Below are 14,714 nucleotides of genomic sequence, written 5' to 3'. Positions count from 1 at the left end.
CTGGTACCCTCAACTTTCCATTTCCATTTTGAGGTCCAGCAACAACTCTATAAAACAACCATTAATTTTTCATAGAGACGATTAACAGTAATCAGAAAAACAAAATGAAAAGAAAGCCGAGTAGAAAAGTGGGCATGAGCAGAGGCCTGCTTTAACCACATATTGTGATAGAATGCTTGCCTTCAGCAGAGGGGCTAGAGGCTCTGGGTGGCATTTACCATGTAATGCCATAAAGTAGACAACCACCACCACCCAACTCAAACCCAAGAACAGTACTAATATTAGTTCATGGTGCATTTCTTAGGCAAAGATAAAACTTTACAGACCGGTTCCAATTGCAGGTGACAGAAGAAAGTCCTCAACAGTGCAAGGAGGTGCCTTCATCGACCTTGGCTAAAAAGTGGCAACATGTCTGAAATTTATCCAATGGCACAAAGTAAACCACAAACAAACTAGTTCGATAAATTCATTTCTCTGCTATCCTCTAATTAGGTTAAAGCACATCTAACAGACAGTTTACAAAATAAAGGAGAATCACTTATCCGATAGGTACCCCTTGATCATGAAGGTATGTACATTTAGTTTTATACAATGCATACACATGCATAAATGCATACATACAGTTCAAAGAAATAGAATACACATTTTCACAATGTTCTGTAAAAAGAAACACACTGACGAACAGATCCTGGAACAAATAATACAAAATCAAGGAGAATCTCTACTTGCACAGAACCCCTTGATTGTGATGGTATCTACACTGAGTTTTATACAATACATACAGTTCACAGAAATAACATACACATTCTTCTGTTAACTTTACAATACTAAACTAACTACTTACAGCAGGTGCATCGATCTACTCCTTTAAATGTGGGCATTGAGGAATTAAATTTGTTTCTTTAGAGATTGGCCCTGTAGGAAAATATGAGTCTTTGTATCCAATGTCCAGAAGTGCAGGAGCATCTTCTGTGATGTCTGCAACCTACCATGAAGAAATGGGAGGATACCATCCAAGCATTTCATGTCCTTCTGACTCATGTTTCTAAAGCATGAAATTCTGCATGTCACGAAAGTATAGTCAACAAAATCTTTTTCCAAAAAGCAAATAGATAAATGTAATATGCATGTTGTGGGGGACGAGGGGAAGATTTTATTAAATTGAAATAATGATCCAGTTACTAAACCCACTTAATGCCTAAATCTCCATATCTGCAAAATTGTCTTATGAGGGAAACATTACAGTTAGTATGGCGTTGACAAACTGCAGACACTGTCTTGAGGCAGCTTCAATGTCACAAGAAAGATATTTTTTGTTTCGCTCATCATCTTTGGATTCCTATCTAATGATCCAGGACATAATCCTAGATGTGAGAAATAAAAGAAAAAAGGGGATTTCTTGGTTTCCTTACTTCATTTATTAATTTTCTTATGATTTTATCTATTCAACACATTTATGTTTAACCTGTTGAATAGATAAAATCTCCATCTACCTTTTCCTTTCCGTACAGCATAAAAATAAGAATCACCCATCTTAAAAGTGCAAGCTATTAGTAGCAAGGACACAACAACAATGTATATCAACACCACGCTCCCTCCATAGGTGCACACCCACATACAGCTCTGCAAGGGTCACCAACATGTGGCACTGGAGGTACAGGAGTAGGGGCACACGACCACATTCCCTTGCACTTCCTAGAGATCAAACACCCCACCTACTGGCTGTATTGATTATTGAATACCCCGTAAAAATCAGATCATGTATAACCAATATCTAGTCCTGCACAAGAGAAGAAGCGAAAAAGAAGAAAAGAAGAAATACAGAAATTTCTCCCTAATTGGGTGCTAAGAACTCAATTATGACAATGAAGTTTCACACCTGTATTTACACCAGTCCTTGGACGAAAACATGACAGTAGAAAGCCCCAGCAACACAAATTAATTGTAACAGTACCCACACCACCACATTACCTAACCCTCATCAGGAAAATAAGAGTAGAAGGAACATTCGCTCTTAAAATCTCATCTGCAATGTTCCTAAATTTCATCTGCCTGCCTAAACTGCCGGAAATGTTTCAAGATCTAAGCATTAAGACTGGAATCTCAAAGGACAGCAGCAGGTCTAGGGTTGAATACTTTGCCGTTAGGGGTGAAATCTCAAAGGACAGCAGCTGTTTTAAGATTATAACACTACTAAGTTAAGTCTGGAATTAGTGGACAGTGACCAGTCTTTCAAGTATCCTCACAATGGATCGCTTATGTGGCCTGAATCCTTGCTGTCCACCTCTGGTTAAAAAAGGACTGCAGCAAAACTCAACTCAGAACACTCTTAAGAGCCCTGTGGAATGTGGATAGGGTTAGGCATGAGTGCTAACATTCTAGTATTGAAGGAGGGGATTTAGAGTTAGGATTTAAGGTTCAGCCAGCTTGAAAATAAGTCAGAAAATAAAAGGAAATTTTTTGTTTTCAATAGAACAGTAATTGCAGAAATTTACAAGCTAGGGTTTTATGAATTTTAGAGTTATTAAAAACCAAAGGTTTCTAGGATTAGGGATAGGGTAGGGTTGGGAATCAACGGTAGAGAGGCTGGGGATGTGCTAGTCCTAAAAGGGTTTTAGGCTTTGGATCAAGAGTTGAAGAGATATTAGGGTTTTAATTAATTCAGGGTTTACAGTCTTAATGAAAAAGATGAAGTGCAGAAAATGCTGCAACTTCAGCAATTTGGGCTGGTAACGGTTTTAGAGACAAGAGAAAAGAGAGGAGACAGGAGCGATCCTAGGGGTAGGGTGACATGGGGAAGGGGCAAGGGCTTTCTAGGATTTTAATTAAGAGGGGGGGCTGCCGCAAGGAAGAAGAGGGAGGGGGAGACCTGTGACAGAGGTAGGGGAGAGGAATTGGGTAAGGGATGGGGTGGGATATGGGGCTGGATGTGTGGTGCTAGTTTGGATGAACTTCAGAGCTGCTGCAGGCAAGTAGATGATGAAGAAGAAGAAGAAATGCAGATTTTAATGACACTCTTAATCCCTCAAACCCAGGTTGTGGGCTAGCTTCCCACGACTCCAAGTCTCTGATTTTTTTAATTGATTCTCAACCAAACTGCTTACAATGAGGCGGGGGGCTTTATATAACCTTACACTTGAGGAAACAGACTAAGACTCAATCTAGGAAACTTAATTGGACGCAAACTAGGGAATCCACTTTGGATTGGGCTTCCCTTTACAAGTCAACAACTCGAAAAACAAAACTAGAAAGGAGGACTTCAAGAGATCTCCTAATTAAACTAACTCACAAGAATAACCACCAACTTCCACAAAGAATCCTACTTGAAAATTGGATTCCAACTAAGACTCCAACTTAGACAAGGACTCTTAACCACTAATCCAATTGAAAAACAAAAAGTAGATTTAGGATCCCTAAAAATACTCTGGAATTTGCTGGACCCTTTTGGTGTTCAAAGGGGGGTGGGGAAATGACCCCATTGCCCTTTTGAGGTTTTGGCCAGCTCCTTGGTGCGCCAATGGGACCTGGTTTTTGGTCCAAGTTCTGATGGGCTTTATGCTTGCTCGACCTGGTTACATCACCTGAAAACAGCCTCCAAAATATAGGTAAGGCCTCGTACATTTGACATTCCATAGACCCTGTTAGACACAGAAGCCCTGTGAATTAGGTGCAACCCTCTTTGTTTTGTGAGTTCTAGGCTCAACAAATATCTTTAAATATTCAAATTGTAAGAAAATGAAAAATAAGCAAACCTGAATCTGTGTTTTGATTATGCATCCTTTGTTAATGTTAAGGGTATCACTGACTCTTTGCAAGCCAACTGCAATTCTGTTTTATGCTAGTTTTCAACTAACTTATTGTAACTCTGACCAAGATAGGAAACTCAAGTTATATGACCACAATTTCCCAGGTATCTCTGCTTTAGGGCAGGCTGTAACAAAACCTAGGCTCAAAGCCCCAGTTTCAACCTTGGGTTTGAAGCTGGTAATCCCCAGGATTGAAATCCAGTATCAAAACCCAGAAACATGAGCCAGCATGTCTCAGTTTTGGTCCTGACCAAAACCAGATCAGAAATCGAATCTTGATCTTTTCATCAATACAGGGGTTTCTGACAAAGCAACTTTGCTGAAATTTGTATACACTAAGCAAGAGTTGATGTCTGATTAGGGCATATTTATGGGAAGCAGGGGTTCTTAGATGTCAATCTTAAATGAATTGTACCTATTCAGGGATCGATTGCATATTCTGATCTTCATCTTCTGATACAAGTTCCATGACAATGGCTGGCACCTCATCATCATGGAATTTTGTTCTCGTGCCTACTGAATCGAAGCATCGGTGTAAAATAAAGGAATTTCAAGGTGGACACTTGCAATTTCAACACTATTTAAGCCAAACTTGACAAGATTTTGCACATTTCGCCAAGTTTGTCAAGCACTGAGAACAAAGAGTTTCGACCCAAAGGGTATTTGTTAATCATTCCTTCACCTACTTCACTGATTCCTTGTTAAACGAAGGGGGTTTTACCTCATTCTTGCCGGCAAACGCATGGTTTCTACCTATTGAGCCTTCCAACATCTACATTTGGGTGATTCTCTAGATTGAGGCATCTCATCTTTCTCTAAACTTTTTTTTTTTTTTGGGTTGTGTAAATGCATGTTCAATACTAGTTTAATGATGATGAAATTAATCAATGCTAAACACTGTGGGTCAATCTACAACATCACGGTGTTGAAATTTTTTAGCAAAATGTATTACTTTTTTATTTCTCTGATTTTAGAAATGTCTTTCTTATGTAAAAAAAATGTAAAACAAAAAATACGTGATAGATGTGTTGTTTGGTGATGGAATAAGTATATGTTGAAGTCCATGCACCGATTGACAATATCATAGAGTCGAAATATATTTTTCCACCCCATAATTATTAATTTTATTTTTCAAAAATTAGTATCATTATATAAGAAATTATAATAAATAAGGGAAAAATACCTGTTATGGTTTTGAAAATTATAGAAAATATAAAAGGGCTACATGTTTTTGAAGTGCTGCATATGTCATCTCAAAAAAGAAAAACTCAGTTTTGTCATATGCAGCCAATTTTATTGCCAAATAAATTTAAAAAATGTTTTCATCTTTGATAAGAAAAACATTGGCAAGGGGAAAAATACTACTAGATAGGTGAAATTTTATTTTCTTTGTCTGAAATAAATCAAATTGATGTTCTTTAGTGACGTATGAAAGCATTTTATGCATGCAATGATAATATTGTCAAACCGCCAAAGGCAGTATACTCACAGAGGCAGGGAGAGGGGACTTCCTAAAGGTTGGGGGAGGGAAGTTCACATGGCAGGAGTTCACAGGGGCAAGAGGATCAGAGCCCAAGGTCATCTAGGGGTTCTGGTAGTACTAGAGGTGACACATGGCGGAATGGTACACTGTTTGACAGGGACGAGAAAAAACTAAGTGCAACTTCCATCACCAGAGGTCTATCTGAGATGGGGCTGCTAGACTCAAAACAACATCTAGCTAGCACTTCTAGAGATGTGATAGCATTCCAAATGGTTCTTGTTAGTGAAGCATGAACTGTGAAGGATTATACGAAGGGAGGGATCAAAAGGAAAGCAGAGAAAGAGAGTCAGGGATGCACTGGAGTAGGCATTTGAAGCCTTCATATGGAATTTGTGATGATGAAGATGCTCCCATGTTTGTGCCTAATGATGTAGAGATAGCGATAGAGACTAGGGATTTGTGCCGAGTGATGGCGAGGAGTAGGGCATCATTGGCAGAGGCACAAGAGAGGGGCAAGGGTAGTGCAAGAGTTGGTACCTCCAAAGCAGTAGCAGCTGGATCATCTAGGTCAGGTGGTGTGTTTGGTGGCGAGGAGTAGGGCATCATTGGCAGAGGCACAAGAGATGGGCAAGGGTAGTGCAAGAGTTGGTACCTCCAAAGCAGTAGCAGCTGGATCATCTAGGTCAGGTGGTGTGTTTGGTGGTCTCTTCAGGAAATCACAGGGTCAAAGAGCTTCACCTACATCAATGCCTACACATGGTGATTCCATTCTAGAGCAGGATCCACAATTATTTAGAAAGAAGGGGGTTTTAAGTATCCCACAATGAGAGGGGCCTAGAAGAACATGAAGGGAGTAATGAAATAATCAATTGTAAAATAAATGCTCTTCAACACCATCCCAACTAACACTGCACAGGGATCGTATTATCAAACCATGATTGACACCATTGTAGAGGTTGGCCTCCACCCCTTATGAGATCATGGATGTGTATCTACCACCAATCCACAACAGAAGGCCAAGGTTGATGAATACTTTGCAGAAGATGAGGCCTTTCTAGGATACCTATGGGGTAACCATAACGTGTGATGGATGGACCGGTCCAACAAGAAAGTCCATCAACTTTGTGGTATAATATGATGGGAGGAAAATTTTCTGAGATTAGTGGATGCATCTAAAGAAGTGTAGGATCATAGGTAAATCTACAGGCTCTTGAAGGATGCAATGGAAGAGGTGGATGAAAATGTGGAGCAAATTGTGACAAAATGGTGGTAGCAACTTCAACAAAGCTAGAGGTCTTATGATGACTAACACAAGATACAGCCTTTATAGACTGTGTTTTGTGCAATGCATTGATCTCTTGCTAAAAGATATTGGTTAGACCAAGATTGTGCAAGGTATAGTTAACAAGGCAAGGCATGCCACCAACTTTGTCTACAATCACAGTTTAATAAACATGTTAAGGGAGAGATGCGATAGAGACCTAGTGTAACCCAAAACACAAATTTTGCAACAAACTGCCTTGCTTCAAAGAATATTGAGAGCAAGAAATCTGGACTCAAAGCTATGTTTGCATCCGAGTAGTGATTTCAATATAGAGGTCTCACACTCGAGGTCATAGCAAGCACAGCTACCATTTCATCAGATGGCTTCTACAGATAGCTGGGACATATGGTGAGGATGATGGACCCAGTTATAAAGGTCCTACATTTAGTTGTTTGTTCTTTAAAGGAGACTAACATGCCCCATCTATATACTGCCATTCAGTTGATGAAGGAGAACATATACAACATAGTTCAAGAGGTAGAAAGACATTCCTAAAGATCAGTGCTGATTAGTGGACAGAGTAACTCATGCATCCACTACATAAAGCTGGTAAGTAATAGTTATTTATGCAATAGGTATTTATGCAATATAGTAGTAATAATTATTTGATCATTACATTATACAATTGTGAATTTTTAATTATGCAAACTTACTATTTGAACCACAAGTACCAATACACTAAACTAAAAGACTTGGGTTGGATACAGATAGATACAAGCAGTGAAGCTAGCAATCGCCATGTTGGAACCCAATAGCAGCCTGCCATACATTGCAACTAGATAGTTAGGAGTTACCAACTCCATTTGAAAGAAGTTAGTAATGGTCAATAATTGATTGATAATAACCCAACCATTATTACAAATGGATGAAGATTAAGACTTTCAGGGACGCATCCTGGATATCTAGATGGGATGTTGCAATGCAAGGCCAAGCACATGGTGATGCCGGTCGAATCTGTAATGATTGGTAATTACATTGCAGATTTAATGCTAGCAGATTAGCTACTAACTTCATCTTTTTGTTATACTGCAAATGGTGGGTCTTATATGGAAGGAGTGCAAAGAATCTAAGGCAAATGGCAATCAAGGTCCTCTCCAAGACTTGCTCCTCATCTTGATGTGAAATGAACTGAAGCACCTTTTCTGCAATTCACTCGAAGAGGTGTAACAAATTGGCTTACCAACGCCTTAATGACTTGGTGTATGTGCACTATAATTTGAGGCTAAAGCTCTAGCAAATACGCATGGGCACATAGGGCAACTAGCAGAGGGATACCATTGATCTCACCATGTCATACAGGTGGAGTCTGATGATGAAGACTCTATGGTGGATTAGTTGAGGGATAAAGGTGAGCCACTATTGGAATCCAACCTGGAGAGAGGCCTAACCCTATTATAGCTCAAGAGGCTGATATTGATGTGGATGAGTTAATTGCAAACAAGGGTCGGGTACATGCACAACAGGCTGTAGTTATACCATTCCTGGCTACAGAAAGCTAGTGTAGATGATGATGTAGGTGGTGTGAGGCTCAATCTTCAACAGTTGGACTAAATTTCGACAAGACCCACCCTCCTAGTCAGACTTAGACCTGTGGCAGCTCAAATGTTGGAGACAATCCTACTACTGGAGCTAACACTAGTAGTGTTGAACGTGATGGTGGTGGCCAGCAATATGGATATCAAGAGTGTTATTTGATTCCAAAGCCAGAGTCATCAAGCCCCATCAGATTCACTAGGGAGACACACTACACGTCACCCAAAACACGGACCACAGTGGGAACCTAATCAAAGGAGCAGGCCCTCCTCATCCATGGGACATGGAAAGTTTAGAGGGCCCTGTGGCTAGTTCCAACCCAGTAGACAGATGAACACAAATATTGATAGCTTATTGAGCTCTATCAATGGCATGGGTATTGACGGGAGTTCATCTAAGAGGGCCCCAAAGCAAAAGAGGTCATATTCCAACCTATATGGTCAGATGGTTAAGATGGGGATGCCTATTCTACCTTATTCTAGTTTTGACTATGGCTCCCACTCACAATCTAAGTCCCAGTATGGCAGTATGGGGTTTTCCTTTATTGATGAGATGTTCTCCTTCCCTATCCCTTAGCCCTGCACACTAGGATGGGTTATCTTCAGTATGTTGATGATGCAACATAGATGGAGGCGGTGTCCGACTACGTCCGGTACTTCTTAAATTCTATGCCATGGGATGCATATGTGGGCACAATCTAGGCGTAATGCGAGTTGGGTCCAATTGACGTGTAGTGGGAATCTAGGATCAACCCAGGCTGACCTAAATAACTTAGGTCTCACTGATTTTATTTGCTCTTGTATTTGTTATTTAACTTATGTCATGAGCTATGACTGATTGAGTTGCAGAGTTGGTGTCTTGGACTTCGTAGAATTGTAATTGATTAATGAGTTTTCGAACCATGGTTATGACTTCTTGCATTCTCATTGTTCTTGTATTTGAAGAGAGTTTCAATGTTTTCACGTATATCCATGTTTAAATTTGTGAAAATCCAAGATCCAGTTTCACCTGCATACAGTTGGGAATGTGCAAATCAAAAAGATCAATTTGTGTTATCTTTTAGTCAAAAGAAGCTTGGAATTGTGTTTATTGACATTAAAATTAGGTTGTACACCAAAAACCAGGTGAAGAGAACACTTAAAATCACAAAAACCTGGTACAGTGTCGTACCAGGTATTGCCAAAATGTCAATATCATCATTTCACAATTAAACTGTCTCAAGAGTAAATACTTTTGTAACAAATAGAGCCAATAAAGGTGTCCTGTCATGAGCTGTGAAAAAACTCTTACAAACACAATAATGAAGCACACACACAAACAGTTAATGCTGCACTTACAGCACAGCACCAAGTGGTACATAAGAGTAATTTTGTTGATACATCAAAATATTACAGCAGAAAACCTATAACATCCCCTTCATACTGTTCATTGCACTCACTAATCAATAGATGATAAGATAAAATGAAAACAGATAAAAACTTAGTGGAGGAATAGAACATAACAAGCAAACCAGCAATGAGATGCCAAACTATAAATTAGAAAAATTGATAGATAGGACCTGCTTTTCAGATACACATATAATTAAAATTTACCCAAATAAAAGAAAAATACACCAACCTTCACCATATAGTTGTTCAAACCGAGCAACTATGTGTTTCCCATAAGTGTATTTCTTCAAAGCAGGAAGATGAACTCGTATGCGATTTAGCAATACTTCTCGTTGTTTATCTGTGCACATTTCAAGAATCTTCTGGACCACATAATTTGCATATTGGTCCTTCATCATTGCCTAGGACAAAGAAGGCAACCACAAGAAAACAATAAATTCCCAGAATACAAGGTTCAGAATTACATATCAGACGCCAATGGCTTTAATCCAAACCACAAAGCCTATTGCCTCAGTTTCCAATCCATTTCTTCAGGTTCAGGTATCTATGGTTACACATTAGAATGCCTTTGTGTCGGCATTAAAATGAGTAGACAGCTAAGACAAAATAAAGACAAGATCAGTAGCAAGCATAGTTTCCACAGTGACTGGCTGGCCCCTTGGAGGGCTGCTTAGGCGACAAGACACCCGCCAAGTTGTTTCCTAGAAGCCCTTGGCATGCAGTATATAACCATACATAATATTAATACAGTGATTATTTTGTATCATTATGCTATACAAAGCATGGAATCCAAATCAGTGCAACATGATATAATTATGTTGTTAAAACCAACAAATATTTGTGAAAAAACAATAGAATAAACATAAGCCCGTGAAGTATCATCAAGGGCATGTCGGTAAGAAACTAACACGGTCAACAAGAAATAAAGAATTAGTGTAGAGAACATTGGAGAAGGTGAAGAAGAAACCGATGAAGAGGAAGACAAAAAATGTCTAGAAGTGTGAGAAATTGTGCACCTGTATCCATTATTTGTACTTTTCTCTAAATTAGAATTACCTCCCCCTTGGGAGGTCAAAGGTAAAGAACAGAAATAGAAATTACAACTTACGCTGAGATGGAAGTAAAGTACAATGGTCCCCCTATTACAATAGCAAGCTATAACACTCCCACTCAAGCCTGAGAATCTTATATCAAGTATTCCAAACTTGCATAGTAGGGTACCAAGCTGGTGTAGTTTAAGGCCTTTGGTGAAGACATTAGCCAATTGATCACCTATCTTCACAAAAGGAAAATCGGCACACCCATAATTAATCTTCTCTTTGACGAAATGCCAAACAACTTCAATGTACTTTCTCCAATCATGTTGGATAGAACTGTAAGCAACACCTATCTCAGCCTTCTTGTCACAATAGAACTACACAGATTCTATAAAGTCAAATCCCATCTCTTGGATCAGCCTTGTAACCAGATAACTAATTTTGTTTGTTGGATGCAACCTGGTTCTGGCCGATCCAACTCCAAAATCCACATCTGTTGAGTTCTTCTTAGGCAAAGAAGCCCCCCCCCCCCGGGTAAAAGAAAAGAGAGAAGAGAGAGAAGAAAGAGGAGAGAAAATAGAAGAGAAACTAAGAGAGAGAGAGAGAGAGCAGCAGAGGGGGCAGCCTCATTCGACTCCCCACATATTCTGGAATAACCGAAAATCATTTGGTTTCAAAGAAAGGACTTTGTCAGGGGAAGACAAGTGAGTATTACAATCCAACTCAAGCTATGGTCTCAAGAATTCATGTGCATTTTCAGTCACAATATTATTTGTCCGATTCACACATTGTGCGCCTGATTTATTCACACACTATACCTCTGATTGATTTGCATATTGTACGTCTGATTGATTCGCACACTATGCCAATAATTGATTCGCATATTGTACGCCTGATTTTTTGGCACGCTATCCCTGTGATTGATTCGCACACTATGCCTGTGATTGATTCGCATATTATACCTTTGATTGATATGCATATTGTACCTCTGATTGATTCGTACATTATGGCTCTAATTGATTCACATATTATACCTTTGATTGATTTGCATATTTTGCCTCTGATTGATTCGCACACAATGCCTCTGATTGATTTGCATCCTGTGCGCCTGATTGATTCGCATTCGCACACTATGTTTATGATTGATTTGCATATTGTGCGCCCAATTGATTTGCACACAATGCCTCTGATTGATTAGCATATTGTGCACCTAATTGATTCTCATACTTTGTGCATGTTTGGTTCGCAAACCTACATGTGTTTCAGGATTTGTCTATGATTTCGTAATCCAATGGATTTAATTACACAATTTTTATTATCCTTGCATACCAAAAGAATCCTAACTTTAGTTAGAGCATATCTAAGTGGGCATGACTTTCCACAGATTCCACTTATGACTTAGTTGGAAAGCATGCTTTAGTGCCAAAACCATATTTAGGTGGAACAAAACGTCACAATATGCACCACAGAATCTAGACCTCTTCATCAGGTTTGGGATTTCATTTCTCCTTACGTCAAAGGAAAGATGTAAATCTCCCCAACAACTTGTACTGAGTCCCCAAGGAACAGGTACATCTCAACCTAGAGATCAACCCTCTCCCATTCCTCTTGATTTTGGCCTCCCTTGTTTGGTTCAAATCTTCTTAAGGTCTTTTTGTTGTTTCCTCACTGTGGAGGTGTCGGTGCTCCCTTCTTGCTGTTTCATTCAATTGTTCATTAACCCCCAAAGAAAGCTTCAAACACCCCTTGAGCCATGGCTATAAATTGTTTCAATTTGGCTACAGTAGCTTGTTTCTTGCTTGTCCAAGTAACAAGGTTTCCCCCTACAAAAGTAGAATAGTTTGAGGTAGAATGCCTGTCAGAAACTATACCAGCCCAATTAGCATTTCTAAGGCCTTCTATCTTCAAATGATTGTGTCTAGCAACGAGAAGCTCTTTTCATGGAAAGACTTCAACTACATTATGATGAAGTAAATAGCACCCAAGTGACTACTTTTCCAACATGCATGAATTGGCTCACCATTTCTTTCAAGATGCCCCCCTTCCACATGAAGTTAGGCATAGCCTCAATAAACTTACAAATAATAAAACAAAGAGAGGGCAGTGGAGAAAGTTCTAGATGTATAACAATAGGAAACAAACAAGGGCATAGGATTAGTAGTTCTTCCCTTGTCCTTTCGAATAGCAATGGGAAGGTCTAATTCAAAAGTGGGAGAAATGAATGTTACTTGACCAGAGGAGACGAATCTAAAGATGTGGATCCAACGAGGGCTTCTAGCGCTAGCAAGTACTATTCCTCCAACAACCTTTTTGATACACAATCACCTTTGTGGTTCTTAAAACCAGCACCATTATTGCCAGTGGAGTGAGTATCGATATCAAACAACATCAACTCTTAAGGACTTCCCAATATCAAATGGAAATGGAGCAATAGGTATGGGAGGAAAGGATAACATAAACAGCCTATTCATTGTCATTGTTCTCCTCCTAGAGAGGATGTTGATATGGAGAAATTGAAGGAATGGATTGGAAGAAGTCGATATCTTTGGAGAGAAGCCACCTTCAAGAGTTAGGATGGCAGCAATTGTACCCTTTGGTGAAAGAAGTGTAGCCAAGAAAGATGCATTTGAGTGCCTAGGGTTCAAGTTTAGTATAAGCTGATTTTATTACATGCACATCAACTTCTTGAAGAATTCCAGTCTCTTGAAAATATTGGCATACATTCTTCTCCTCCCAAACTGATGAATTTGTCATCTTTGTATTCCACCGCTCTCCTGATCATATTCACCCCTCCTTTGTAGAACACACTCCTCCAGATGATAACCATTACCTCCCTATCATGCTAGACATTTTACTTATAAGATCTTGGATTATGATCTCTATCCCACCTGTGGAAACAAGGCTGAAGAATGGTGGGCATTCTAGAACCAAATGATAGAACACAATGATGTAGCTCTCGATAGTATTCTAGATTGTTTGATAGGAATTGATGATGCTTGGGAATAGAACCATCTTCTCAAAGACCCAGATAGTGATTACCTTATTACCAAATTACCATATACCATGACTACATGATGTATCCTAACTACTTTCAAGACAGCCAACCTGCTTATGATTCGGATTGGGGTAATGATTCTGATTAAAAACATCCATAAAGTTGTCTTCATATTATATTTGTATTTGTGTGTTGTATGATGTCTTTGTACTAAGATGTAAGCAATGACGTAAGCACTGACATCATTATGCATTATTGGGTTTGGTTTTATTTACATTTCATTTGCTTTAATTTAAGTTTCATGTGAAGTTAATTTGGTGTGATTGTATGCCTATAAAAGGCAAACATTGTGAGTAATGAAAAACAATCGAGTAGCTTCTCCCAATTTCATGTGGACTCCTCTAGCAAAGAACAGTATTTTGTTATTGATTTGGCCCAAGAACTTATTGATCAGTGGATAACTTAGGCTTACACCGATCTCCATCTGGAGTAATCCAGCTTTCACTCACTTTTCATGGTAGACGGGGGCATACCTACTGTCTCTAGGGTAGATCTTCTTGATTCATGGTTCCTCATATACCAACATCCCACCATACATTCCTTATTTTTCATTACTCACAATGCTCGCCTTTTATTGGCATATAATCACACCAAATGAACTTCACATGAAATTCAGATACCCATGGAACCCAAATTAAAGCAAACAAAATGAAAAATAAAAGCAAACCCAATAATGAAGAATGACGTCATTGCTTACATCTTAGTACAAAGACATCATACAACACAAATACAAATACAGTAAGAAGACAACTTTACGGATGTTTTTAATCAGTTATTATCCCAATCCGAATCATAAGCAGGCTAGATGTCTTGAAAGTAGTCATGATCTTTCATGTAGTCATGGTACATGGTAATCAATATCTAGGTCTTGGAGAAGATGGATCTGTTCCCAAGCATCGTTGATTCCTAACGGACAATCTGGAATACTTTCGAGAGCTACATTATTGTGTTCTATCATTTGGTGTCGGAACTCCCACTATTCTTCAGCCTCATCTGCACGAGCAGGATAGAGATCATAATTTAAGGCCTTATGGTAAAATGTCTAGCGTGATAATTTGGTGGAATACAAAGGTAACAAATTCATTAGT

The 14,714-nt window shown here is 39.1% G+C and overlaps 1 protein-coding gene across 3 annotated transcripts in view; it reads right to left on the bottom strand.

Moving 5' to 3' along the window:
* Positions 1-376: 376 nt before the first annotated feature.
* The window catches only part of PUM5 (pumilio 5), a 45,918-nt gene continuing 31,580 nt past the window's right edge, over positions 377-14,714 (bottom strand). For 2 of the 3 annotated variants that reach the window (XM_089155098.1, XM_089155097.1), the window contains 2 exons: positions 9,764-9,935; positions 377-1,060 (listed from right to left, as the gene is read on the bottom strand). In XM_089155098.1, the coding sequence (XP_089011224.1) occupies positions 1,038-1,060; positions 9,764-9,935 (195 nt within the window). In that variant the 3' untranslated portion in view covers positions 377-1,037. The remainder of the gene's footprint in view (positions 1,061-9,763; positions 9,936-14,714) is intronic. The other variant, XM_089155096.1, reaches the window with a different exon arrangement.

This window comes from Hakea prostrata, chromosome 5 (assembly GCF_041222555.1).
Source record: "Hakea prostrata isolate BN-2017 chromosome 5, UWA_Hpros_2, whole genome shotgun sequence".
NCBI lineage: Eukaryota > Viridiplantae > Streptophyta > Magnoliopsida > Proteales > Proteaceae > Hakea > Hakea prostrata.
This window is presented reverse-complemented; position numbering and strand designations above follow the sequence as displayed.